This window comes from Artibeus jamaicensis, unplaced genomic scaffold (genome assembly GCF_021234435.1).
Source record: "Artibeus jamaicensis isolate MK-2021 breed Jamaican fruit bat unplaced genomic scaffold, CSHL_Jam_final contig_471, whole genome shotgun sequence".
Classification (NCBI taxonomy): domain Eukaryota; kingdom Metazoa; phylum Chordata; class Mammalia; order Chiroptera; family Phyllostomidae; genus Artibeus; species Artibeus jamaicensis.
In genome coordinates, this window is record NW_026521850.1 from 6,068,866 (window position 1) to 6,096,827 (window position 27,962).

Genomic DNA, 27,962 nt, shown 5'->3' on the forward strand with positions numbered 1-27,962 from the left:
GCCCTCCTCCTTGCTTCGCCAGCCCCGGCTTCCCGCCCCGCGACCTCCCACTGCCTTCGCGGGGCCCCTCTCTCTCTTTCCCTCCGCTCCACTCGGACCAAGGAGGCGAGCCCAGCCACGCGGCACACCAATGCAAGCTACACCAGCAGCCTCTGCCCCTCCAGGTCCCGCCTCACGCCTCCACTCACCAATCAGGTTCCGCGCCCGCTCCGAAGGTCCGCCCAATCGCTGGCGGGCTGAGCTGCCGGCGCCCCGCCCCTCCCGCGCTCGGCCGCGGCTCCACCGGCTGCCGTGCTGGGCCTCGGCATTCTCGCAGCGGCGCCGCGCAGCATTACGCTCGGGTCGCGGCATCGGGAGCGTAAGCGGCGGTGCTGCTGCTCGCGAGGTGCTGGGCAGAGGCAGCACGCGAGGCGGGCGCCACCGGCCGGCCGGAAAGGCGCTTCAGCTCCGCTGGAGCCCGCGGTGCGGGACCCAGGACCGAGAAGGAGGCAGCGCCCTCGCTGTCCCGGGCCCGGCCCAGTGCCGGCCCGGAGGGGTCGCGGCCGGACGTCTTCGGCCCCGGCGCGCCTCCCGGAGAGGCCCCCAGAGTTCCCGGCCGCCCCCTGGGGGTGCCCTCAGCCTCCCCGGATTCACCTGCGCAGGCCGCCTGGCACCCAGGTGCGGGGGCGTGTGCGTGGCGAGTGCACTTCCCTCGGCCGCCAGCGGGGCGGGGGCGGGGCTGCCCGCGGCCCTCGACCTCACCGGTCCGCCTGCCGCCCTCAGTCTCACCGGTCCGTCCGCCGCGCTTGGCCGCGGGGCGTGAGCTACCCGGGGACCGCGGGTCGGGATGCTGCCTGCCAGTGCGGCTGCTCGCGTGCCGCCCGCCACTCTTGCCCTTGCTTCTTGGGCCATGGCCCGCTGTTTACATGCCGGTGAAGCCCCTGGCCACTCCGAACCCCTCCGAGCCCCAGCTCCCCGAGGGTGAAGCCAGCCGACCCGCGAATTGGACTGGTCGTTCAGACCTGGGCCCTCTGGACTCAGATCCCCGCCCGCTCTGCCGCCTCCGCCACCATCTGGGCGGGATCGAGCTCTGGTGTATTGAGGAGGGGGTGTGGTGAAGGGAAAGGAATCCTGGGGATTTCTGGCTCTCCCCCTTTTTTGGCCTTCGAGGCTTTAGACTCAGGGAACTCGCTCATGGCTTTCTTGATGAAGAAGAAGAAATTCAAATTCCAAACCACTTTCACCCTGGAGGAGTTGACCGCTGTCCCCTTTGTCAACGGGGTCCTCTTCTGCAAAGTGCGACTGCTGGATGGCGGGGATTTCGTCAGTTTATCGTCCAGGTAGGAGCTGGGACGGTCTCATCTGCAGGGGAGGAGGGGTGAAGGACGGGGTCTAGCCAATTGGCGAATGTGGAAGCGCCCCTTGGGGCTGAGAGTCCTGAGGGTTATGTGTGTCTGGGTTGGGTTTCCACAAGGCAGGGCTTGAGCGATCTGGGAAGTCCGGGCCTGAGGAATCTGACAGAGTGTCCACACAGTCTGCAGGTGACCTGCCAGACACCTGGGGGTCTCTTCTTTCAGCCCCCTCTTGGGGCCCTACATGCAGCCTGCTGTAAGTCCATTCTGCAGACTTGCACAAAGAGCCCCGCCGGTGTGTGCATGGAGGGGCCTGAAATGGGGAGGAGTCTTCTAGGCTACCTTGCACCCAGCTGGCCTTTTGGGCTATCGTATGATTTAGGGCCCGGGGCCAGCCACAGGTGCCCAGGTCCTCCCGGCTCTGGGAAGGCCCAACCCCAGCAGGCACTCCTGGTCTGTCTGGAGGGAGGCGGCTGGATTTTGGCCTGCCCAGCCCCCTCTGAGTGCCCTCTTCTAGCTGGAGCGGGGCTGCTTTGCATTGCAAATGCCCTTGTCAAGGAGGCTGCAGCCCGCTCTGAAAGAGGCTTGATCAACTTTGGTTTTGTGTTCCCCATCCTGCAGGTCCAGCTGCCCACCTCATGGATGAGGGCAGCTGAGTTCCCAGGCTGCACCCCCTGACTGGGTCCACCTGGGATCACATAGTCCTGGCCTGCTTGGGAGAGTTCGTTCCTTGGCGTTTGACAGATGGGGGTTTGACTCTTACCTCTGTCACTTTCTGGGTCCAATACAGGTCCCTTTCAGAAAGTTGGGGAGATGTTTCAGTAGATAGAAGGCAGTGCGGGGCCTGGCCCAGTGCCTAGGACAAGTTGGTTTCCTTCCCTGGTCTGTCCCTCTGCTCCCTGGGCCTTCATGTGGGGTGCCTGTTAAGAGAGGGAGAAACTGAGGCCCAGAAAGAGGAAGTAAGTGGCTTGCCAGAGACCTCTCAGGAAGCAGTTGTCAACTGAACTTGGTTTGTTTGGAGACTTGTTGGGCATATCTGGCGGTCAAATGTTCGGTTGGGAGGAGGGGAGGAGCACTGTACAGCCTAACCCAGATTTAGGGCTCTCTGGTGTGGACAAGGTGGGGTGCCTTTTTGTGCATTTGGGCCTGCTCAGGCCTGGAGGGTCTGCAGTCTACTGGGAGGTGCTCTTCTGAGGGATTCAGACAAGGGCTTCCCTTTGCTGAGGGGTGGGTAGTGGGGATAGGGTGGGATATATACGGTTGCTTAGGAAGCCTGTGGTTCGGGGCCACCCCACACAACAGCCCAAGGGTTCAGGGAAAGGGCTGTGCTCACAGCTAGGGCCTGGGGTTGATCACTTACTCACCGGCTGGTGGCTTTGCGCCAGTTCCCTAACCTCTGTAATCCCAGCAACCAGCAATTACTGGTGCGGTGCTCCCCATTTCACTAGCGCCTTTCACTTAGCTCTTTGACTCTGCCATGGAGCAGGGTGGAGGTAGGGTTGGGGGGCCTGTAGGATCATTATCCCGTTTTATAGAGGTGGAAACTGAGGCTCAGAGAGGGAGTGGTTTGCCTACTTTAATGCAGCAGGGCCCAGGTTCAAACTCAGCATGTGTTTTCAACCCCTATCCTGTTCTGCCTTTGAGCCTTAGTTTCCCCATCCCTAGAGCTTCGAGGGGGACGGATAATACTGCACAGATAATAAGAATCTGGCTCTGCAGATTGTTGCTGCCGTTGTGGTTTCTATGGCAGAGGGCCCCAGCCCCCAACCCCTCCCAGGTCTCAGGGGACCAGCTACAGTCAGCAGGGGGCCTACATGTGAGCTGGCAGTAAGGCCAGGGTCCTGGATCACACCGAGGAATTGGTATTCATCCCCAGGCTGAGGTTTCTACCTGCCTCCCAGGCCCTGGGACCACTGCCGCCCGACCTGTCAGCCTTTCCATGGCCCTAAACCTGCCCCCGAGCCTGGGAGAGTCTGGAAAGTTCCAGGTCTCAGCCTGCAGCTGCTGGATTTCACCTTTGCCTCCCCTTCTTCCCTCCTGGCAAGGGCCCATGGATTCCCTGAACCCGACGAGCCCAAACAGCCTTGCCCAGCCCTCATCCTGGCTGAAACCTGAGTGGGGCTGAGGAGGGAGGAGCTGACAGTGAGCCCCCCAAAGTCGGGGGCGGGGTGCCTGTGCCTGTTTGCTGCTGTGCAGGTGTGGCTGGTGGGAGCAGACATCAACAGTGAGATCCGAGGCAGCTTTAGAGCCGCTTCGGATTTTGCTCAGAAGGTGGGGGTTTCTGTTTTATGTGCTTCTGTGTTTTTATCTCCTCCACTTCCATCCCACCCACCTGGATCTGAAGCCCGGGAACCCCACCTCACGGCCCACCGCTCCAGACAGACAGGCCCTGAGGTTGTGGAGTTGGGGTGGGGTTAGGCGTGACGAGACCTGCCTAGATCCTGGCCCCAGAGCCAGTGGCTTATTTGCCTGAGCACCAGGGGCCCCTGAGATGGCCCAGAGACGGGTGGCGGTGGTGGCATGGGTGGTGTCTGAGCGAAGCAGGCTCCAGGCCCCACCCATGCAGCACCCTCCTTCCTAGTTGGAGTGTTTCCCTGTGTGCTGGGTGCCATGGCAACAGCACGGAGCATGGTTCCAGCCTGACCCACTTTGAGCAGGTAGAACAGGTGGCGGTTTGTTGCCTTGTTCCCATCGTCATCTCTCCGAGGCCTCCATATGAACTGTCATCCTCACAGCTACAGTGTTCCGATGCCCACGCTACATGCCAGGCACCGAGCTGAGGGTCTTGCGGATCGTGTGTCCGTTAATCCTCTTGGCCATCGGGAGAAGCATCAAGGCCAGGGAGGTGAAGCCACAAGCCATTGGTCACCTGGCTGGTCATTTAATTAGGAAAATAACCCTTTATCATTGGGGTTGAAACTGTCATTGACTGTGCGCCTACTGTATGCCAGGCACCGTGAATGCATGATCCTCAAACCACCCCATGAGTTGATGAGGCAGCTGAGGCCAGGAGACCGAAAGTGGTAGGCCGGTGCCACTCTACCAGGGAGTGGCATCAACGTGATTTAAATTCGGGCTGGTCCAGCTCCAGAGTCCTGCCTTCCCTTGGTGGCAGAGGCCTAGAAGCAGCTATAGCCCCATGTGATGTCCCCAGACCTTCAAAGTAGGTCCCTCTTAGTGGGTTGAGTGGGGGGCATACAGGAAACTCCACGTAGGAATAACTGCGAGTCACTGAGCTAGATCCTGTGAGATCCCAAGGTAAGGGATAAGGGGCCCAGGGACATAGCTGGGGGTGGGGCTGAAGCCACTGCCCTGGTTTTGGGGCCAGGCACGGACTGGCACTGTGGTACAGTGGGCACGTGCCAGGGACCCTGCCCAGAGGTCTTCTAAACGGATATATCCAAATGGCAGCTGAGAGGCTTTCCCAGGGGTCCCAGGGGGTGCAGAGGTCCCGGCCAAGTCTGGTAAGTCTAGAAGCGCGGGCTGGGCCGTGCTCTCCCCGGGGTGGGCCCGGAGCACGTTTCCAGCCTCCAGCCGTCTGTCCTTCAGGCACGATCCCAAACATCCCGAGAGGTCGCTGCGTCCAGCTGGCACTGGTCCTGTGGCCTGCCCCGTGTACGTGGCTGGCAGTGCCAGGGGAGGGAGCGCGAGGGAGGTGTTGATTTACCTTACAAGTCCTCTCTGGAGGAGACAGGCAGAGATGAGAAGACTGAGGCCTGAGGCTGAGAAGTCACTTGTTCAGGTCACTTCACGGGAGCTGCTAAGGGCACAGCTGGGTGGATTCGGGTCTGGTCCTGACCTCTGCCTTGTGTGCCTCAGTACCCCTTTTCAAATGAAGTGGGCAGGCAGGACCAGAAAGGGGGGGGACCCCTTCAGGGGAGCCTCCCGCTGCTCTGGACTTGGGTGCCGGGCTGTCTAAGAAGCAGACTGTGACTTGGGGAGACACCTCCCCCTTCCTTTCTTCTTTGGTAACTTTGAACCCTCTATTGTCTCTCTTTAAAAAAAAAAAAGATTTTATTTCTAGAAGGAAGGGAGGGAGAGAGAGAGAGAAACATTGATGTGTGAGAGATACATTGAATCAGTTTTCTCTGCAAGCCTGCAACTGGGGACTTGGCCTGCAACCCAGCCATGTGCCCTGACTGGGAATTGAACTGGCAACCTTTCAGTTCACAGGCCAGCACTCAATCCACTGAGCCACACCAGCCAGGGCTCTACTGTTTCTTCAGTGGGATTTTTACTTGGTCAACCTGTTGAAAGAGGACACGCCTGCCCTCAGTACAGGCACTGCCTTTCCCCTCTGGGCCAGGCCTTGAACCAGCTGGGGTGGGAGGCCTCAGAGGGATGTTTGGGATTTTTGGGGCATGAATAAGGCCTTGGACAGGTCAGCTCTGCAGCTGGAGGGCCCTGTGCCCAGGCCTGGCCACAGCAGGTCTTTGCGTGCACACCACAGGCTTGGCTGGGCCTCCACTTTCCCCTCCCTCCCTCCCTCCTTGACAGAGGCCACTGGCATCTGCTGTCCTAGAAGCTTGCTGTCACCTTGGTGTGGAGGGAGGGTGCCATGGGCATGACATACAGTTTGTCCTTTGGGCCCAAGGGGCTGAGGATGTAGGGGTCCCACAGCGGTGGGACCCTGAGGCAGGCAGCATACCCTCTTTCCATCACAGAGCAGGAGCTCTGGATACTGAGAGTGTGGGGAGGGAGGAAGAGGCCACATTTATTGAGCACCCACCCCCTGGGTCCTGGGCTTTCCAAGGTGAAGGGGGCCAGACAGCCCTGCTTCCATGGAACTCCCCATGGGGCATCAGGGAGAGAGAGTCAGAGCCAGGCAGACCTGCAACAGGTCCTCCCCAGGATTCCATTAGCTCCCCATGGACCAGCTGGGCAAGGCCTTTCTAGTCAGTCATCTCTCCGTTTGTGTGACAGGTGTTGACTGGGCACCCATCTCAGGCTGGACACAGTCCTTGACTTTGTGGAGCTCAAGATCTCGTGATAGGGCACATCTCCGAGGCAGGGAGCAGGGCTGCCCGAGGCAGCCGCCCTTCACAGGAGTCCGGGAGGCCAGGGGGGCGTGGGTAGGAGAGAGGCTGGGAAGAGCCTTTCGGTGGAGGCCCCGGACTACGAGGCGCGTGGTCAGTGGTCCAACCAGGCAAGGGTCTGGTTGGGGTACAGAGAGGGGCAAGGAGGGGCACGAGTGAATGAAGTTGTGGGGAGTGGCTGGGTTGGACCATTCCTCACTTTGGAGGTCTAGCCGAGGGGCAGGGGAGCAGTGTGGCCTGGTGTGCCAATGAGGCTGATGGCTGTTGGTTGCTGGTGAGGAGGAAAGGGGGCCCGAGTGGCACCCAGTAAGGGACAGTTGAGTTGGCTGGGCAGTGGTGGGCAGAGGAGTGGCAGGTGGCTTTCCTCATCCCGAGGTGCTGGGCACCGCGACCGGTGCTTGATCGGTGCTGAAAGGTGGAAGTTCAGAAGGTGCACGGTAGCCACACGCGGCTGGGGTTTCGGTCCCATACTGGGCTCTAGTTGTTTTTGACAACGTGAAAATCCAGGCTTTTGGTGTCTTTTGTGTATTTATTTTTTCACCCTCACACAAGGACATTTTTTTCATTGCTTTTAGAGAGAGGGGAAGCGGGTGGGGCAGGAGGAAGAGAGAGACATCAGTTGGTTGCCTTCTCTACTCATCCCAACCAGGGTGTGATCCCAGACCGGGGATCAAACCTGCAGCCTGGGTACGTGCCCTAAATGGGAATCAAACCCACAACCTTTTGGTCTACGGGACAATGTTCCAACCAACTGAACCACACCGGCCAGGACCTTTTGGTACCTTAAATTGGAAGACCTGGTAACAGTGCCGAGTGGCAGCTTTTGACCCAAGGGGCTTTGCAGCTGCCCCCTCCATGGGTCGCCTGCTGTGGGCCTCTCCTGACCTCACTGCCTGTCCTCAGATCCCTGAGCATGATCTGTCTCCCTCGTCTTACTCAGGCCAGCCTAGTCCTTGGAGCCCTTATGAAGGGCCTTCCATGTGCAGTCAGGGACCTGAGGAGGTGGACGCCTGTGGAGAGAAGTCATGCTGGCAAGCCACAGAGGCCACCCCTGGTGGCCATTTGGTGGCATCAGGCCAGCTGCTAGCTTCCCTTGGGGTCAGGCCGTCATGCTGGTGACGGCCCAGAGCAGAATGTGCAGAAGGCCCCTTCCTATGGGTAGAAGCCCCCCCCAGCCCAGCCCGACACCCCCCCCAGGGGGAGCACTGCAGCTCCCACTGGCTCAGAGCCATACACCCCGAGGCAGGCAGGTTCCTGCAAATAGGCTCCACTGGGGCCCCTGAGCTCCAGCATAAGGCCCTGCCCCCTACACACCAGGTGTGCCCCTCACCTGTCCCTACCCCTCCAGAGGGCAGGGAGACAGCCCTATTTGGGAAGTCCCCTCTGTCCACAGCACCCCAGTCAGTCCCAGCCCACAGGGAAGTGTCAGGGAAGTGTCAGGCTTGGTGAAGCCTGAAGCTATCCAGCCTGTGCCTGGCCTCCTTGTCTGCTCCGTGGCTCTGGCCTTTGCAGCCACTGGCCACACCATTGGCAGGTGCCAACGTGGCAGCCCCTGTAACGTGCCTGCCGGCCTGGCCCCAGCAGAGCCCTGACCCGAGCTGATCTGGCTCTGGAGCCAGGGCTGCTCCCTGAGGTCTGCTCCTCGCTTCCAGCTCTGTCCTGGGAGTTGCTCTGGCCAGGGGTTCTCAGCAGCAGCCGCACTGTGTCTGTGGGCCCTGCTGCCTGGGGTGGCCAGCGTCCTGAGAGCCTTTGAACTCTGCTTGTTCGGAACCTGGAGGCCTGACTTGACTCAGGAAGCTCTGTCTGGGCCTTGTGTTTGCTGCTAGCGTGTCTGTTCTCGGGCCTCAAGAGTCTGGGAACTCGGTGTGTGGTATCCGGTGACTGCCATGTGGTGAACCTGCAGTCACTTGCCTGCTGCTGGGGACAGGCCGTATAGCACCGGTGGTAACCAGTGGAGATTTATGCTTATCTCACCCAGGTAGCCACAGAAAGGCTGGAGCTGTATCAGATTTGCTTAGAAAGCCACCTGGAACCAAGGTGGGGTGGGGAGGGCATTACCCACCTTACCTGGCAAGTGCTTTGGGTTGTGGGGAGACCAGACCTGTCCCCAGGGCTCCAAATGTGCTCTGTGACCTGAGGTCTGTCACCCCGGGCCTTTTGGCTCTCCACAAGGTCCCACTGTGCTAGTGGTGACCTTGCTGAGTGGGGCCTGAAGCTGCCCAGGCTGTGTCCAGCCTGGGTATCTATCTGCTTGGGCATTTGCAAACCTTTGTCTCTGCTCTGAGCCTGTTTGGCATCAAACAGCTCTCACACGCACGGCTGGGGCCACCCGCCCACCCTGCCCAGATGCCAGCCGGCAGCGTCCCTCCTGCCACGCTGTTCCAGGGCTGGGAGGAAGGAGCTCTGGTGGAGGACACTGCCTCTCCAGGCAGGCTGGTTGGTGTCTTGTCCCACACAGAGGCTTGGGGAGGACGTTCCTGTCCCGATTCTGCCTTTGCTGCCTACGTGACCTTGGGCAAGGTACTTAGTCCCTAAGCCTGTGTGGCCCTCCCTACCCAGTGGGGCTGCTGGTGCCTGCCTCGAAGTGACCCTGGGAGGACACAGTGCGATAATGCCTGTCAGATGTCCAGCTCGGCCCCTGGCACACGGTAGGAGTGTGGCGCTCACCGCCACTCACCCTTGAGTCCCTGGGCCACGTCCTGGCAGGGGGCTGATGGCGTTCCTTGCTCGCCCCTCTGCGATCCCTGACACTTCCCTGTGGGCTGGGACTGACTGGGGTGCTGTGGACAGAGGGGACTTCCCAAATAGGGCTGTCTCCCTGCCCTCTGGAGGGGTAGGGACAGGTGAGGGGCACACCTGGTGTGTAGGGGGCAGGGCCTTATGCTGGAGCTCAGGGGCCCCAGTGGAGCCTATTTGCAGGAACCTGCCTGCCTCGGGGTGTATGGCTCTGAGCCAGTGGGAGCTGCAGTGCTCCCCCTGGGGGGGTGTCGGGCTGGGCTGGGGGGGGGGCTTCTACCCATAGGAAGGGGCCTTCTGCACATTCTGCTCTGGGACCCACTCTGGCAGGCAGAAGACAGCTCCCCACGTGAGGTGGAGGGCAGGGGAGCGAGGCGGAGGGGTGGCTCAGCTTGGGGGAGGCCTCTGTCCCTCCTGGCCCTCCCTTTGCTTTCACCACATTTTATCCTCTTCTTGTTTTGTCTTCTGCAGTTGCCTTGTCCTCAAGCTCCCTACCCCCACCCCCTGCTTCTTCACCTAGCTGAACTGCTCAGCACAAGTGCTACCTCCTCCAGGAAGCCTTCCCTGGCTTCTCTCGGCCTTTTGTACCCACTGTGGGCCCTCATGTCAGAATGCTGCAATCTCTGTTCAGACCTTAGCTCCTTCCTCAGACTGTGGGCGGGAGCAGCCTCCGTTGTATCGCAGTCCTGGTGCTTCCTGCCACGGGTTGGCACTAGTGCAGGGCTGCGACGTCTTTTCCTTGGCATTTAACCAGTATGGGCACTGATGGTGCCGGACTGCGTGTCGGCTACTGCCAGCTGCTGGGGTCCAGCGCCTCCCCACTGGTGCCAGAGGTATCAGTCCGTGTCAGGAGCAGCCCTCACCCGAGTCCCGGGCAGCTGGGGACACTGCTGGGTTGTGTTGGGTGGACCCTCTGTGGAGGTAGTGGGGGAGGGGGCTGGGGCTGCCCCAGGCTCTGTAGTTGGACCTTGGAAGCTGCCTTCTGCCTGACTCCGTGACCATGGCTGAGGACCTTGTCCTCAGCCTTGGCTTCCTCCTCCAGCAGTTGGGCGCGGGTGCTCATCCAGGGCCACTTGAGATCAGGGCACTTGCTCAGACGGGGCCAGGCACCTGGTAGCTGCAAACAGACTAAACCTGCCGAGAGGTTTAGCCCGGTGCTGGGGAGGGTGCAGGGGAAGGTGGAAGTCTGGGTTCTGTTCTCACGCAAGGCACCCTCACCTCCTACCACTTCCTCTCTGGTGGCGCTGCCGCTGCCTGCAGGACTTTTCTGCACACCTGCCGGCCCCCCACCCCCCCGCCATCCCTCTAGTCCCTCAGGGGTGGTTTCCTGAGCACCTTCTGTGTTCGGGGGGACCCTGTGCAGCTTCCTGGGGACACAGCACTGCCCCCACAGGTCCCCAGCCCAGGAAGCGATTCTGGGCTTGGTCTCAGGGATGAGTAGGTTACTGGTGGTGGGAGGAGAGCAGCCCAGGGCAGACTGAGGTGAAGGCAAGAGTGCTGAGCAGGGAAGAGCCAGCAGCCGGGGGCTTGGAGTCGGGGAAGGCCCTGGGGAGGGGCCAGGACCTTGTCTGAGGGCAGCCACGGAAGGGCGTGAATCAGTCAGATTTTTATTTTAGAACCAACCAGGGCAGCCAGGCTGGGTGACTCCTTGGTGCTCCACAGGGCAGAAAGGGAGGTGGCTGTCAGCTGAGAAGGGTGGCTTCCCATCACTGTCATCACGGGACAGTCAAAAACAAAACCCAAGCCTACTGTGCACAGTGAGAACCCAATAAGCGGCTGCTGCTCTCAAGGGGGCCGAGTGGTGCAAATGGCCTTGAGGGGGGAAGCTGGAGATGGGAACGTGCCAGGTGATGCTGTTTAAATCGAGTTCAGAAGCATTCTGATTAAAAAAACCCCATCCTGGTACAAGTCAGGATGATATCATCTTCGTCAGGGTGGCGGTCATGTCTGGAAGGGGCCCCTGGGGCCCGCAAAGTCCTGCCTGTTCCGGGCTGGCTCCCTGGGGCTGTTGCGAGGACCTGCAAGCTGCACACTGACGCCGTCTGCACATGCCTGTGCTGGGGCTGGGAGCCAGGATCCTCCAGACAAAAGCGAGGGTCCTTCTTGGGGGCCAAGAGGCCTCGATGAAGTCCTTGGGTCTTGCCAAGGTCTTGTTCACAGGGCAGCCTGAACCATCCCGACCTGTTTCTGAGGCTGTAAGTCAGCAGGGTGGCTGCCAACAATCTTTGGCCAGGGCTTTCGACTCCTGCAGATCGTCACGGGACCTCTCCGAGCCTTGCTTTCCTTGTCTGTGAAGTGGGTGCCAAGTGCTTTCCCGGTGCTTGGATTAAAGGAGCCAACACTCTATGTACCCAACATAGTCCCTGGCACAGAGCTGGTGGTTAGTGAAGGCTGGCCGTGGTTGGTATTAATTGGGGGCAATTACTGGAGGGGATGCAGGGTGGGGAGCAGAGAGGGAAGGTCCGAGTTCCTCCTCTCCCTTTAATTGTTTCTCTTTTCTCAGCCTGCGGTTCACCATTTGGCAATCATTTCTGGTGAGGGCCAGGCTGCTGCCCGGGCTCTGACTCAGGGCCCAGGGGCCAGGACACCATTAGACACATCGGCTCTCAGAGGAGTGCTGTGCACAGCGGGGAGGGAGGCATCAGCCTGTCCTGCCTGCCCTGGCCCTGACCCCTCACTTTGGGGGAGGGCCTTTGAGTGACTGGGTGCTCTCCCTGGGTGCCAGGAGAAGGGCCTGACCCTGGGTCCCCGTACCTCTCCAGGGTTTCATGTCGGCTAGAGAGAAATCGCATGGACCTGGGTGAGACCGGCCAGGCCCATTTTGGATGCAGGCGAGACGGAGGCCCAGGCTTCTGGATGTGTCCCCAATGTCTCGCTCCGCCTGGCCTGTAGTAAGTGCTCAGGGAACGCGAATGGCCCGGGGTCGTTCTGTAAGTCCGCAGCAGAATCAGGTGTTCAAGGAGGAGGTAGAGATCAGGAAGTCGGGGCCTCAGGGTCCCACCCGACCCCGTACCCTCTGACCTGTGGTTGGAATCTGGGACGATGGCTGGAAAAGCAGGCCTGAGTCTTTGCTGGCTCTGTGAGATGGGACTCTGGCTGAGAGGTCCCTGATTATTCCCTGGTCTCCTCATGGGGAGCTGCGGGAACAGCTGGGGTAGGTCCAGTGCTCCCAGTGTCCCCGACCCTCAGACTCTGCAGAGAGCCGGGGGACAAGGCCTGACCTCCGCTGGGGGGCTCCTCTCCCGGAGGTGGGAGCACCAGTGCCCGGAGGCCCAGGGCAGCCCTCGTTGGAAGCAGGGCTGCGAAGGTCCCTCACTGAGTCATCAGACTCTCACCGAGCGCCTGCTATGTACTGGGCAGTGAGTGGGGCAGAGGCCTTTAGGACCTTCGTGCTCTGGGACACCGGAGCTTCGTGCCATGTCCCCACACCTAAGACCCAGACCCAGAGGAGGAAGCCGTTTGTCCAGCCACAGTAGTCAGGGGGAGGGTGCTTTCAGGAAAGTCTACGTATGGGGTTGGGAAAGGACTCAGGGGACAGGGGCATTCCCGTGACTTGCTTGAGTCCAGCCATTGAAGGAACAGGGCTCTGGGAATAGGGATCCCTCCCTTCAGTCGCTTCCCTTCCTGGGGTGATTCAAATGCCACCCAGGCCTGAGTCAGCCAGGAATGGCCCAGGCATGCCCAGGCCACCTGTCAGTCTACCCCCCAGGACGTCCCAGACAGGGTCGAGGCCTGGGGACGAGGGAGCTCCCCGAGCACAGCCAATCCCGAAGCTCTGGCTTTCTACGTTGGTGTGTCCCGGGCGAGGAGAAATCGTGCTGCAGCTCGGCTGTGCCTCTTGGTTTGTGTTTCTCGGGCCTCCAGCCTGGCCCAGCTCTGGCCTGGGGGCCCGGTTTGAGATTCTGGGGTCACACAGCTGTGGGCCCAGCGGGCAGGTGGCTTCTGTGCTCTGGGCCTCGGTATCCCTGCCTGTGACATGGGGGTGGTGGAACCTGTCTTCCAGGGTGGGTTGCGGTCTGGATTCTGGGAGGTCAGGCAGGGAGAGCTCTTAGGTAAGTGCCTCATGCATAGAAGGTGCTCAAGAGGTGGGAGGCTGATGTTACGAACTCCTGTGCATGCCCCCATTTCTCCCTCCCATCAGGATCGACCCGGCTTGGTCCCTGACGCCAGCAGATCCTGGAGGATTTGGCCCAGTGCCTCTCCGTGACCATGCCCTCTGACCCAATCACCACCCTTCCTTCGGCTTCAGCCCGGTCTCAAGGCTGCCTCTTCCCTGGCATTGAGACTCTCGGTGAAGGGTCAGCTCACACCGCACAGGCACGTTGATGTCACAGCGGCCTGAGAACGGCCCTGATGTCTTGGTGCATTTTCCCAGCCATCCTGCAGGGTGAGGGGGTGGGGGTGCACATCAGCCCCCACCTCCTGGGTGATCTGTGGACCCCGAGTATCAGTTTGCTCATCTGTGAAGAGGGTGTAGTTGTGTCTGTGGAGAGTTAATGCTTCGGCAGCACCTGGCTGGGGGGGGGGTGCCTGGGAAACAGGAGCCAGGCTGGGTCATGCTGGGTGGTAGGGACCTTCGCCTGGGTGCACAGGGGGTGGGGGGGGGTGAGGGGGGCACCAGCACTTTGTCAAAGCCAGCAGGTTACTTTGCGTCCCTTCAGGGGCCTGCTGTCCTCTCGGGCCGTGAGAGCCAGAGGGTGTGCCCATTGGCGTCACGTGAGGAGAGCGCCTGGGCGTTCTCCTGGGCGGTGGGGAAGCAGCCTCCCAGCCGGACCCCAGGTGCGGAGGGCAGAGCAGGGGAGTGCTGAGCCTGTGTCTGTGCAGCAGGAGGCTGGCGCCTGCCCACTCGGGGTCTTTGATGTGTCCTGGTGACTGGGCTGGTGCGTAGCAGGGTTCGAACCCACGTGCACGTGACTCCAGGCTTCTTCCGCTTCCCGTGATGCCTCCCCGCCAAGGCGGAGAGACCTGGCTGACCCTGACCCCTTCTCTCACGTGGCGTTTCTGAAGCTCCCTGTGTGCTGTCCCCTCTGCCTCCACGGGTCACCTGCTGCCCCAGCCTTTTACTCCCAGCCCACCTGCCAGCCCCTGGGCCACCCTCCGGGCTCTCTTTTTTGGCAGGAGAGGAGAGGAGGATCCTGGTGACCCCTCTGAGTGCTCCAGTCCCCAAGCACAGAGTGGTTTGGTTTCTAGGAACTTCTTGCTGCCTCACAGTGTTGTGGGGGGGTGGGGGGAAGGGGAGCAGGGGGGTGGCGGGCTGTGTCAGAACTGCAGCAAGCTGCTTCCCCTGCACACAGCCCTGAATTCCTGGCAGGAGCCAGATACTGCCAGGCTGCCACGTTGGCCACGTCGTCGCTGCTGTTGGGATGAGGTTCCACCGCCCCACAGCCCTGGATGGATGCCTAGGCTGGTCCCCGGGTGGGCCCCTCCCCGGGTGGGCCCCTCCCCAGGCGGCCGTGCTCTCTTCTCTTTGGGGAAGCACAGGCAGATGTTGTCGATTTAAATTGTTTCCTTATTAGACTCTCGCCTTTCCCTGGCTGGCTTTCATCAGCCGGGAACCTTGGTTGCATCACTAGGGCCCCTCCCTCCTCCAGGAATCTGGCCAAGGACTGGGAGATCACAGAGTGGGTGTGCCTGGGGGTGCAGGCTGGATGCTGTGGCAGCCCCCCAGCATCTGCCAGCGGTGGGGGGGACTGGTGATGGAGCCTTGCTCCGCTTACCTCTCATAGGCACCGAATGGGAGGAATAGGGGACCAGCCCTCTCAGGAACCCAGGAGCACCGCCGAGGCCGAGAGAGGTCCCTGGGGTCCCACTCCGTTCTGGTGGGCCTGGCCTTTCTTAGCTGGGTGCCCAGGCCCTGCCTCAGAATCACCTGCGATCTTGTCTACAAAGCTCAGTCCAAGTCGTGCAGCACGGGTGCTCCACTGGGGCAGTTTGCACCCCACCCCCGCCCTGTTCCTAGGGGAGCATTCGGCAGCGTCTGCAGAGGTTTTTGGTTGTCTCAGCCAGGGTTGAGCTCCGGCAGGGAGCTGCCAAACACCCTGCACAGCTCAGGTCAGCTCTGGGGGAAAAGACGGGATTATCCGGTTCAGAGCATCGCTATCGCAGGGATTGAGAAGCCTCGCCCCACGGAGCCTCCAGTCTCCAAGGGCCAGGGAGTCTTCATTTGCCACAAGCCAAGGATTTTTCACTGCTGGCTTCAGTCCGATGAGCCCCGCCCACTGTGGCCACAGCAGAACCGCTCCCTGCCAGGCCAGGCCTGCGTGCTGGGCAAGCACCGGGGGTGAGACGGCCGTGGCAGATGAGCACCTGTAGCCCAGCAGCCAGAAAGGGGGTTTTGGGAGTGGCCACAGCCCAGAGTCCATTCCCTGGGCTGCCCCAACTGGCCCTGGGTTCCCTTCTCCCGACTCCTCTCCTGTGACTGCTGCTGTGACCAAAGGCTCAGTCTTCGCGCCCCCGAGACCCCACCCACTCCTGGGAGGGGCCCTCGATGATTCCTAGGACCCTGGGGGGCTTGGCAGCCTGTGGCCAGGAGGTGGCTCCCCTTGCACGGACCCCTTGTCACCTTCATGGTGGAGACACTGTCCACAGTGTCTGTGGTTGCGGAATAGAGGCCCTGGTCTGGGGCCACGGGAGCTCCGTGGGAGTTCTGGCGGACTGGGGGGTCCTCTATTTCAGGACAACCCAGAAATAGCCAAATTCTGCCACTGTGCTGGCCTCAGTGGGCTGTGGTGGGTGGGTGGAGGGCTCGCTCTGCTGCTCTGGGATTTGGACGTCTAATTGTATATCTCAAAGCCAAAAAGGAGACTCCCCTGAAGTTGCCCTGAAAAGCCAAGCTCTGTTATTACCTGTCCCTGGCTGGCAGCTGGAGGCCCAGGCCCTGAGGCCCCAGGCTAGGGAGGGTCGGGCCTTCCACATCTCTTCCCAAGGGAGTTAGTTGGTCCAGCCAGAGGAGAGTAGACCGGGGTCTCGAATCAGGTAGATGGAGATTCAGATTCCTTTGCTTTTGATCAGCCCTTCTAACCTCACAACCTGTTTTCACTTTTTAATTTAAATTTTACTTATTGCCCTGGCTGGTGTGGCTCAGTAGATTGAGCACCAGAGGGTCACCAGTTTGATCCCTGGTCAGGGCACATGCCTGGGTTGCAGGCCAAGTTCCCGGGGGTGGGGCAGCGCTCAAGAGGCAACCACAGATTGACGTTTCTTTCCTTCCCTTTCCCCCTCCTTTCCCCCTTCTAAAAATAAATAAAATCTTTTTAAACAGTAGATTTCACTTATAGAAAGGATTCTTGGACAGCAGCCAAGACCGTGGCCCTGCAGCCCCCTCACCCGGACCTAGAGTCACGCTGCGTCCGTGGGCCTCTGCTGCCCTGGTCGTCACTGCGCACAGTGGCTTTCTGGCCTCCGACCTCGCTGCAGTCAGGGCTCCCAAAGAAGTTGGTCCCCCCCCCAGCCCCTCATGCTTTTACAAAAGCCACAACTCATCTACTTCCAGTTCAGAAGGAGAGGAAAAGGGCCCGTCCCCCTCCACCACGGTAACCTCCCGGCTTCTCTGTTCTTCCCCACCCGCTGTGCACGGCGCACGCCCGGGCTCCCTCCCCAGTCTCCGGTTCCTCCACCCTCCCCTGCACTTGCTCTCCGCCAGCCACTCTGGCCCCCTTGGGCTTGCTTAGGTGAGGCAGGCACACTCCCACCTCAGGGCCTTTGCACTTCCTGTCCCTCAGGCCTGGACTGCTCTTCACTGTTACCTGCATGGGTCACTTTCTCACCTCCTTCAGCCCCTGGCTCAGATGTCACCTCCCATGAGTGCCCTCCCTGGCCAACTGTTCCTCGCTGCGCCCACGCCTAGGCGCTGTCTGCCTGCTTCGCGGGTTCTGTTCCTACCACAGCACCAACCTCACCGCCATGCGATGTGGGGGCTGCTTCATTTCGACTGTATCCTACCCACTGCCAGACGACAGGCCCCTTGAAGGCAGGGATTTCTGTCTGTTTTGCTCACTGTTTCTGTCCCCAGCAGCGTCAGCCATGCCTGGCACTGAGAACGCACCCAATAAAAGGTTTTTCAGTGACTTGAGCGCCTGGGATTTCCTCAGACCTGGCCTGGCCAGCTCCCGCCCTGGGCTCCCGGCCAACTGCTTTTCATCCTCCTGCCGGTCTCTTTTATGATACCTCCCTGCCCCGTTCATCTCCTCTCCCCATTATTCCTGTCCTGTGCGTGCGACCCCATGCCACCTGGCTGGCAGTGCTCTGCCCCCTCTCTGCACGGGGCTGAGTCCTGGCTGCACTGTCTCAGGCCCTGGGATGTGGGCTCTGGACACAGATGGGCCTGGTCTTCTGAGCCTCGCTTTCCCAATCTGTAAAGTGGGTCAGGATAACAGTCAATTTTCAGTGTTGAAGAATTCCAGGTGGCACATAGTAGGCCTTTGGGAAATGGCCACCATCGGGGTGTGTATTTTACCTTTGACGTGACCTCCCTGGCATTTAGGGGTGTGTGCGTGGAAATAAGAGGGAGGCGCAGGGCCGAGCCCCAGAGCCCTACCCAGACACTGCCGCCCGTCACCTGAGCCCAGGAGGGCTTCCTGGGTGTTCCCAGGGCAGACTCACGAAGGGGACGGGAGAGGGCGCGCGATTCGATATGGGTTTTTGTTCCCTGACACTAATCCTGATTCCTCTGGGTGTGTCTGCACGCCCAGCATTGGGAGCTTCCCCCTCGGGTCTCCAGCGGCAGCTTCCGGCTCCTGCGCTGGGTCCAGCAGAGCCGGTAGGAGGAGATCTGAGTGTCCACTTGGGAGCTGAGTCCCCAGCTTCTCCTCTGTGTCAGCTCAGGCCTCTGGCTGCTTGGGAAGTGTTTCCACTCTCCGCCCTTCCACCCACCTCCACCAGGTTGTCGGCCCCAAAGCCAGGATTCGCAGTGGCAAGACGGGCCCCGTCAGAATTAGATCTGAAGGGCTCACTGTGGCCCTCGAGGTCCAGCACGACCTGACCTGACGCCTGCTCCCTTGCCGACCACATCCCTCTGTGCTCCTCCCCAGTCCATTCACTTCTGCTGCTTTTTCATCTGCCCAGCACATCTCTACCTCAGGGCCTTTGCACTGGAAGTTCGCACTTTTAGACAGCTCTTCCCCCTTCTCTGCTCAGCCCTCAACTTGCAGGCGGTGAGTAGATGTCACCGCCCCTGGGGCTTTCCCAGACCACCTTCTCCTCTCTGCCCAGCACTCCCTGCACCTTCCCTGCCCTGCTCTGTTTTCCCCATTTTTCTCTCTTTATCGGACTTACCGTGTGTGTGGTGTGGTTTTCTTTTCGGTTATCCGTTATTTTTAAGTGTACTGCACATCACACAGTCCACCCATTGAAAGTGTACAACTTAGTGGTTTTTAGTATGTTCAGAGATGTGTGACCATCACTACAATCGATTTCAGAACAATTTCATCCCCCCAAAAGAAACTTCACGCCCCTTAGGAGGCAGTCCCCCTTTCTCCCCAGGGCCCCTTCCCCCGGCAATCACCAGTCTACTTTCCGTCTCTTATGGGTTTGCCTGTTCTGGACATTTCATATCAATGGACATACAATACGTTGTTCTCTGTGACCGGCTTCTTGAACTTAGCGTGTTTTCCAGGTTAGTCCACATCGCGGCACGCGTAAGCACGTCGTTTCTTTGGATTACGGGGTGAGAGTCTGTTGTGTGTATGGGCCGCTCTTGTGTATGTCCACTCTTTGGTTGATGAACATCTGGGGTGCTTTCACCGTTCGGCTCTCATGAATAATACTGAGGTGTACAAGTTTTTGTGTGGACATACATTTTTATTTCTCATGGGTGGATGCCCAGGAGTGGAATTGCTGGATCGTAGGGTAACTGGATTTAACCTTTGGAGGGACTGCCAGACTTTTTCAAAGCGGCTTCCCCACTTTACATTCCTACCAGCCTGTGCTGAGGGTTCCGATTCCTCACGGGCTTGCTAGCACTTCCCTTGTTATTACCTGCCTTGATTATAGCATCCCGGTGGGTGGGAAGGGGTAGCTCATCATAGTTTTGGTTTGTGTTTCCCTGGTAGCTAATGATGTTGAGCATCTTTTCATGTGCTTTTTTTTTTTTTTAACTTATTTTTAGACAGGGGAAGGGAAGGAGAAAGAGAGGGAGAGAAACATCAATGTGTGGTTGCCTCTTATGCGCCCCCAACTGGGGGCCTGGGCTGCAACCCAGGTATGTGCCCTGACTGGGAACCAAACCAGTGACCTTTTGGTTCTTAAGCCTGCGCTCAATCCACTGAGCCACACCAGTCAGGGTTCTTTTCATGGGCTTATTGGCCATTTGTATATCTTCTCTGGAGAAATGTCTATTCCAACCATTTGCCCATTTTTTAATTAGGTTTTTGTCATTTTATGATTGAGTTGTGCTATTTATACATTCTAGCTACAAGTCCTTTATCATATATGTGATTTGCAAATATTTTCCCTTTGTATTTGTGGGTTGTCTTTTCAGTCTTTTTTTTTCAATTTCATTTATTTATTTTTAGAGAGGAGGAAAAGAGGGGGGGAAAGGGGGCGAGAAACATCAATGTGTAAGAGAAACATTAGTTGGTTGCCCCTTGCCCCAACCAGGGGCCTGACCCACAGCTTGGCATGGGCCCGAACAGGGAATCAAACTGGTGACCCTTTGGTGTCATAGCTAAGAAACCACTTCCTGATCCCCTATCACGAAGTTACCCCATGTTTTCTTCTCCAAATTTTATAAATGTAGCTTTTAAACTTAGTTCTTTGATTCATTTTGAGTTAATCACGTCACATGGTATGAAAAACGGGCCCAAGTTTGTTCTTTTGCCTGTGAATATCCAGTTGTCCCAGCAGCTTCGGTTGGAAAGGCTGCTGTTTCCCCCACCACACTCTGAAAAATCAGTGACCATAAAAGTGACGGTTTATGTTTGGACTTTCAGTTCTGCCCCCTCCATCTGTGTGTGCGTCTGCCTTTGTGCCACGACACACTCACTGTCTCGATTATTGCTGCTTAGTAAAAGTTTTGCAATCAAGACTTGAATTCTTTGATTTTGTTCTACTTTTTCTAGGTTGTTTGAACTATTCTGGCCCTTTGATGTTCCAAGGTTTGGGATCAAAGTCTCAAAATTCTACAAAGAAGCCAGCAGAGATTTTGATAGTAATTGTGCTGAATTTTTAAATCAATTTGGGAGTATTATCACCTAAACCATATTAAATCTTTTGATCCATGAATGCAGGATGTCTTTCCATGTATTTAGCTCTTCTTGACTTTTTTCACCCGTGTTTTGTACTTTTCCAGAGCATATATTCTGTTCTCTGGTTAAATTTATACCTACATATTTAATCCTTCTTGAATAAACCATTCTTCATTTTGTTGTGGATATTTGCTAGTATATAGAAGTAGTCGATTTTTGTATACTGAGCTTGTATCCTGAAGCCTTGCTGTACTCGTGTGTCGTAATAGTTTTTCGTGAATTCCTTGGCACTTTCCGCATGGTATCAGGTCGTCTGCCAGTAGGCACAGTTTTAGTTCTTCCTTTCTACTGCCATGCATTCTGACTGGTGGGACCCTCATCTTTCTGCTCCCACAGGTCACTGCTGTGGGGCCAGTGCATAGAACAGGGTCGGGCACACAGCTGGAGCTCGGTTCTGGATGGATGGATGGGTGGATGGATGGATGGATGAATGAATGAATGAATGAATGAATGAGTAGAGCTGGCATGGCAGACGCCCCGACCCAGGGCTCCTGCTTCCCCCATGGCATCTGCTTCCTGAGGGCCCCTGCCCGTGTCTGCTGGCGGTTGGGGACTGTCCGTCCCTCCTTCCCCGGCCCTGACCTGCTCTGCTTGTCCCCGTCTCGGGCTGTCCAAGGTGACTAGGGCTCGCCTTCCTTACAAGGTCGGAGCATTCTGGTGACTAAGTCTCTGCATTGCTGGTGTCTTCATCAGATGAGACACATCTCACGGACCGCCATGGGCCTGGCCCTTGTGAGGCTTCCCTCACCGATCGCTCCCCTGAGCCAGTGGCTGGTGCGTGGCTGGTGCGCCTGTGTTTTACCAGTGAGGGTGGAGTGGCCAAGCCCCAGCCCAGCTGCACAGAGAGCCAGGGCTGTGAGCCCAGGTCCTGTTTTCCCTTGTCACAGACCTGGCAGGACATGGGACACGCCTTGGTCACATCCTCAAAGCCTGCAGAGCCCGAGGGAACTCCACACGGGCTCTGCTCAGAGGCTCACAGCAGCGGAGGACACCGGAAGCACACTGGCCCCTCACTCGTGCTGTTCCCTAGGCCTGTGGGGACCATCTGCCCCACTGGCAGTCCCATTCTCCATTCCAGTCTGAGCTGGACTGTCACCTCCCCTAGCTCGCCCCTCCCCACCCCACCCCCTCTCCTGGTGACACCGAGTCCTTACTGGGGTGACTGTCAAATGTTGGTGTGTGAGTCCCCTGCAATGCCCAGTGCCTGGCCTGTGCTTGGCACTCAGAGAGCACGGGAGCCTCGGGTGCACAGTAGGTCACTGCCGGCCCCACAGCCCCGCGGGGTTCCACCTGCCAGGCTTTCTGGGCTCTGTGGCCTGGGAGCCACGGTGATGGGTCACGGCTCTGACTCTGCAGTCCGACAGTACTGGTTTGAACCCTGCTCTGTCAGCCACTGGTGATGTGAGCTGGGCAATCTCTTGTGGCCGCCTCGGTGCCCTCAGCTGCAGGAGCAGGTGGTGTAGAGCCTCTCCTTCCCGAGGTTGTGGCGAGAAGCAAACAGGGCGGGTTCAGGAGAAGCTCATCCTGTGCTGATCCTCTGCCCTCGGGCCCCAGTCTGGCAATTAACCTGCCCCCGGCCGGCCCCTGCCAGGGTGTGGAGGGGTCACTTCCTCAGCTGTCTGCTCGGCCATTCCTGTTAGGTGGGATGAGGCTGGAGATAACTCCGGTCGTGCCGGCCCCGCCCTTCCTGCGCACCGGTTCCGCCAGACTGGCTGTGGGGGACGGGGAGCCACACGGGGGTGCAGAGCTCATCTCTGACATGTGCCGCTGCCACCCCCAGCTCCTGCCGGGGCCCCCACAGCAGCCGGGAGAGGGTGCTCAGCTCAGATGAGCTGCCCCCACCAACTCCCACTCACTCCCAGGGCACGAAAGCGCTTTCCCTCTTAAGGGAGTGCTGGTCTTGCTCCCCAGGCTCAGGTGGAACTCGGAGGGCTGGGAGGACATCCCCCCAGTTAGCGTCAGGGGAGCGGAGGGCCTCGAGTAGTGCCTTAGCCCTGGAACGGGGCGGCCCCCGAAGCCAGGCTGCTTGGGCTCGAGACCTTGGTCTGCTCCGCCATCGGTGGCCTTGGAGCAGGGGCTTAGCCCAGCGTTTGGTTTCTTTGAATGTGGGTGGGATTCATGGGGGAGACTGCCCCACTGGAAGGTGTGGCGTGACAGTGAGCTGCTGGCACTTGGAGCAGGCTCCAGGGGTGGCTGGGTTTGCAAAGAGCTTTGAGTGGGGCACACGGGAAGGGCTGTGTGAGTGTTGGCTGCCGCCGTTGTTATTAGCGGTCAGGAACAGGGCTTAGGGCCAGCCGCGCCCTGGCTGGCTGGCACCGGGGATTCGCCTGGCCTCGGTCTCTGCATCTGTCCAGTGGGCCGTCGGTCCAGCCTGGGGAGACTGCTGGGAGGGCCACTTGGCGTGGCCCGTGGCCACCTGGCTGGTGGGAGGTAATGGCCACAGAAGGAGCCGCCAGAGGCCACAGAACAGGGGGGTGGGGAGGACAGTGCTGGGAGCAGAGGGTGGGGGCAGCCGGCCCCAGCCTGACCTCACCCACCTTGTGTTTTTTCACTTTTATGGCATATTTTTGTTTCTACAACACTTATGCAGCACATTCTTGTTAGGACAGTATGGCCACTTTGTGGTACAAAGTGAAGAGTGACCTCCCCTTCTTCCCCACGCCACCCCCCACCCGCCCCTGCCTCCCCAGAGCCGAGCCCTGTCCCTTATGTGTTCCCCCCGGCATTGACCTCCCGTCTGGCCTGCAGGGAGGAGGTGCAGGAGAACCGCGTGCGGTGGCGGAGACGGTTCACCTTCGTGTGTAAGATGAGCGCCAACCCAGCCACTGGCCTGCTGGACCCCTGCATCTTCCGGGTGTCGGTGCGCAAGGTGAGGCCGGGCCAGGGGCTGGGGGCCAGGGGTCAGGGGGCCGGGCCGGGGCTGCGAGCCAAGGCCAGAGGATGGGTGGGGGCCTCTGCTCTCGTAGCTATAGGCTCATCCCCGGGGTTGTCCCCCCTCAGGGAAATGGGGTGAGTCGTTCTGCCCCTTCTCTTGTCCGCCTCCCCAGCGATCACATTCCGGTGGGGGGAGGGATGGGGATTAGGGAGATGTATGAAGTCCCCTGGCTTCCCCAGTCACCCTGCTGCTTGTGTCTGTCCCCCTGCACAGGAGCTGAAAGGCGGGAAGACTTACTCCAAGGTGAGTGGAGCCGTGGGAAGGCGTGGTGGGTGGGGTGGGGTGGGGCAGAGCAGAGCGGGACGGGCAAGAGAGGAGCTGGCGGAACCCCCAGCCCCCTCTCTGCCCCAAACCGGAGACACTCAGCCCCCTAGAAGGTTTATTATTTTGGGGAAAGATCTTTACTGATCGACTCTGCACCTCACATAAAGACAGTGCATGTTTGTCGTGTCACAAACGGGCACAGACACTTGTGCAGCGGAAGGGTCGGTTTCCATCCTCGTCCTCCCCCCCAAGCCCTGGGATTCGCTAGGGTCCTTCCAGACCTTTGAAGAGAAAATATTCTGAGACATATCGTACACCAGAGCGAGAAGAAAGCGTTCGCACACGGTTCAGCGACGTGGAGAGTGGGCGCCTTCCCCGAGTGCCCGTGCCGTGCAGACGTGTGGTCTTGAAATGCACAGGAGCAGCTCGGCGCTTCGCTCGCCAGCGTGTCACGGGCACGTTTTCGTGTCATCACAGATGTCCTTTTGCTTTAACAGCCTCAGTGGTGTCCCATTGTGTGGCTGGGGGACGGGTGACTCAGCCAGGCCCCGCCCTTGCACCTCTGTTGCCAGGGTCTCCCTGCACCCACACACGGTTCAGCCCTCCACCCGGAAACCTTTGCCACTGGGGAGAGTGGGAGAAGACGGGCTACTCTGGCTCTGAATCAAAGTTCTGCCCTTCAGCCCCCTTCTCTGGGGCAACCTGCACACACCCGGCGAGGCCTCCCCCAGGGAGGTGGCGCAGTGGCTGGGGGATGGGGGGCACTTAGTTTGGAGGGGAAGTGCCTCGCCTCACCTCGCCCTGTGTGTGGGGCGTGTTCCTTCCCACTGACCAGAGCTCAGGAAGCTCAGAGCTCAGGAAGCTCAGCGCTCCGGCCCTCACGCTCTGCCCTGGCTGGTCACTCATGTCCCTGTCCTGGAGCAGAGGGCAGGGTGGCCAAAACCGGCCTGTGGAGGGTGCCATCAGAGTGGAAATTTCCCCTCCATCGATGCACGTGGGTGAGGACAGCTGCCCAGCCAGGAAAGAAACTACCAGCAAATAGCTGGAGCAGCCTCCCCGCATCCGGCAAGTGTTGGTCACGCACCTGGCACGTGTCAGACCCGCCAGGCCCTTTCCTCCCATTCCCCAGTCAGATGCCCAAGCAGCATTGACACAGAGGACAAAACCGAGGCCCAAAGGGGTGGCCTGCAGGGAGACTCAACGCTGATCGGGCCCCATTCAGGCCTGGTTCTGCCAGTTGAGCCGTTTGGGGCCCTGCACCTGTTACTCCCTCTCTTCCAACCTTAGTTTCTTTGTAAAATGGGGGCTGCTGAGTTGCTGGGAGGGCTGGGATTTGAACCTGGAATCCCCGATTCTGGCATCCATGCCCCAAAGTCTGCAGTAGAGACTTGCACACAGAAGGTGCTCAATAAATGTCCCTGGTTGGTTTGGTTGCCGCCCAAGTCTCTAACCCCAGCGTCCCCTCGCCTGAACCTCTGTTGCCTCTCCCAGCCTGCCACAGCTGGCTTCCATGGAAGGCGCCTTCTTAGCTCGCAGACCCTGTTCTCTCACCTTCTCCACTTCCTTCCCCACCCCTCCTCTCTCTGTATTTGAGGAGCGTCACCCCCGACCGACTGCCCAACACCCCCTCACTCCAGCCTCCATGCGGGGCTCCTGTGCGCCCTGCAGCGTGCACCCCGCCCACCCATCCCAAGGCCAAGTTCCCACGGGCTTCTCCTCCCCTGCCCACTGTCCCGGCAGCTCCCACAGCACAGCCTTGTTTCCCGGGGAACAATGTGTCTGTGTCACAGACAACAATGTCCTTTCATCTCAGGCACTGCCCCGGTGCACCCTGGGACACAACACAAAGGGCGCTTTGTGCGGCTCCGGGACGCGAGCTCCTGGCTCTGCCGCATTGGAGCCTCCAGCCCAAGCCACCAGCCCGGCCCCTGTCCTTGGGTGCCGGTTACGCAACAGTCAGTCTGGGCCGTCTGGGCCTAATGGGGCCCAGGGCTTTGCCGCCCCTCCCCCTCCGCCAGGTTAACTCTCGTGCTGCCAGCCCCGCACCCACACGCCTGCGCCTCCCACGGTCTCCTCTCTTCCTCCCAGCTGGGCTTCGCCGACTTGAACCTGGCTGAGTTTGCAGGCTCGGGCTCCACCGTGCGCTGCTGCCTGCTGGAGGGCTACGACACGAAGAACACCCGCCAGGACAACTCCATCCTCAAGGTACGGGGGCCCTGCCACCCACCAAGGGGCGGGCAGACCTGCTCTTCCCTGGAGTCCCTGGAGGGTTGTTAAAAATGCAGGCTTCTCCCCTGGACAGGTGTGAGTGAGGGGTACTGGGTGGATGTGGGCCCTGACAGGAGTCCACCATCCAAGGCCTTGCTCTGCCACTGGCCTCAGTTTCCCCGTCTGTAACTGGGAGTTGGACCCCAGCGGTCCCTTTAAGGGTTTGGTGAGATCAGCAGCACTGAGCACTGCCACCTCTTGCCTTGTGATGCCTGACAACAGCCCGTGGGGTGTGGTGTCTATTATTAGTCCCAGTTTTGCACAGGAGGGAGCTGAGGCTCAGGGGTTAGCTCATGGGCCTGGGGCCACAGCAGTGCTGGCCCTTGAGGCTGCAGTCCAGGGCCTCATTGTTGCCCCGCGTGACCTGAGGCAGCCTGAGGTTCCGGTGAAGCATCAGTGACTGGAAGAACCTGCTGCCCCTCCACCTGGCCAGGCTGAGGGCGGCTGCTCCGAGGGCCCAGCCACGTTTCCGGTGTCTGGGGTGGCTCCCTTCCCATCAGGCAGCTGCCTCCTTGGCCTCTTAGGACAGATATCTGAGTATCTAGCACCTGCATACCTCTCTTCCTTGTCTCCACACCCTTCCACCTGGCTGAGAAAACAATTTTGTGCTCAGTACACCTCTGCCAGCTGACCCGGTGGGACCGGGGCAGCGCTGGGCCGGAGCTGGGTCTGAGAAGCGGGCAGAGGCTCCGGGTCTCCCAGACCCATTGCAGAGGGAAACAGAGGCACCTGAAAAGGTGTAGGCTGATGGTGGTGGCACCAGGGACCCTTCAGCCTTGCCCCAGTGGCCCCAGACACCTCGGGCCAGACCAAGGGCACCTGAGGGGCAGGTGGCCTCAGCTTCAAGGTTCCTTCCTGTCTACAGGGCCTTGGGCAGTCACTTCCTCTAAGTCTGGGTCTCAGTCCCCAACCTGGGACCATCACCCGCTTTGCAGGGTGCTCTTGTGACCAAAAATATAACCCGTAAAAACAGAAGCCTCAGCCCAGGGGTCTCCTTTCGTTGGTGGTGGCTGGGATCCAGCACCTTTTCCACCTGTTGCTCCATCTCAGCCCAGATTTGGGCACCCAGACATTGCCTTGTTTGAGCCATTGCCAAAGTCTTTGCCTGCCCAGGTGGATGTTAAATGGTTAAGCTTCTGGTGGGTTTTTGCTTTACTTGATTCAAGAAACTTTCACTAAGCCCCACCCTCTGCGTTGGACTCTGTGAGTGCTCTGCTCCCCCAGCCTTCGGCTCCGTGAACCCCTCCTCACAGGGCAGGCTCCTCCAGCTTCCTTCCCTCTGCCACATGGAGCTCAGGCTCCTGCACCCACTCAGAGCCCCAGGCCCTGCGGACGGAGAGTGACTGGGTGGCCCCTCCCGCAAGGGCTTCCAGTCTCCCTGTAGTTTTGAAACAACCGTAGCTGGCTTTTGCCGCCCAGCCGCTCTGAGCCGGGTGCTAGGCCAAGCAAAGCCTCCTCTGGTGCTGCATCCTCCCCGCGGTCCCGTGGGGCAGGGTCAGCCCTGTCTGTGAGGAAGCGGGCCTGGCGAGGGGTGGCAGCTTCTCCAGGGCCAGCAGGGCGCAGAGGTGGGATCAGACTCCGAGCCCCGTCTGAACCCCGAGCGGGGAGGCTGGGCACCTGGGCTGAGTGGGTGGACGGGGTGTGGCTGACTCCACCGCCTCACCCCACAGGTCACCATCGGGATGTTTCTGCTCTCTGGAGACCCGTGCTTCAAGACGTGAGTGTGGGTGCAGGCTGCCGGTGGGGAGAGGGCTCCTTTGTATTCGGCCAACTTCCAGGCTGGAGCTCCATGGTCACACCTCTCTGTCCTCCCAAGGCCGCCGTCCACTGCCAAGTCCATCTCCATCCCAGGCCAGGATTCCTCCCTGCAGCTGACCTGTAAGGGTGGTGGGACCAGCAGCGGTGGCGGCAGCAGCACCAACTCCCTGACGGGGTCCCGGCCCCCCAAGCCCCGGCCGACCATTCTTGGCTCAGGTACCTTCCCCACCTGCCTGCCCAGCCCCTTTTACCTCCGAGGTGTCCCAAGGGAGGCACTTGCTGAGGAGAGGGAGGTGGTGGGAGTTGCTTGCCCCGTGCATGCTTCCGAGGGGCAGACGCTGTCCAAGCCCCTCCCAAGGGCCAGGCGCCTTGCAGTGCCCTGGACTGAGAC

General features: G+C 59.6%; 1 protein-coding gene across 1 annotated transcript in view; it reads left to right on the top strand.

Annotated features, from left to right (window-relative positions):
• Positions 1–269: 269 nt before the first annotated feature.
• The window catches only part of EEIG1 (estrogen-induced osteoclastogenesis regulator 1), a 34,900-nt gene continuing 7,207 nt past the window's right edge, over positions 270–27,962 (top strand). The window contains exons 1-6 of the mRNA XM_037154765.2: positions 270–1,319; positions 23,095–23,215; positions 23,495–23,524; positions 25,634–25,750; positions 27,484–27,530; positions 27,630–27,787. Of these exons, the coding sequence (XP_037010660.2) occupies positions 1,174–1,319; positions 23,095–23,215; positions 23,495–23,524; positions 25,634–25,750; positions 27,484–27,530; positions 27,630–27,787 (619 nt within the window). The 5' untranslated portion in view covers positions 270–1,173. The remainder of the gene's footprint in view (positions 1,320–23,094; positions 23,216–23,494; positions 23,525–25,633; positions 25,751–27,483; positions 27,531–27,629; positions 27,788–27,962) is intronic.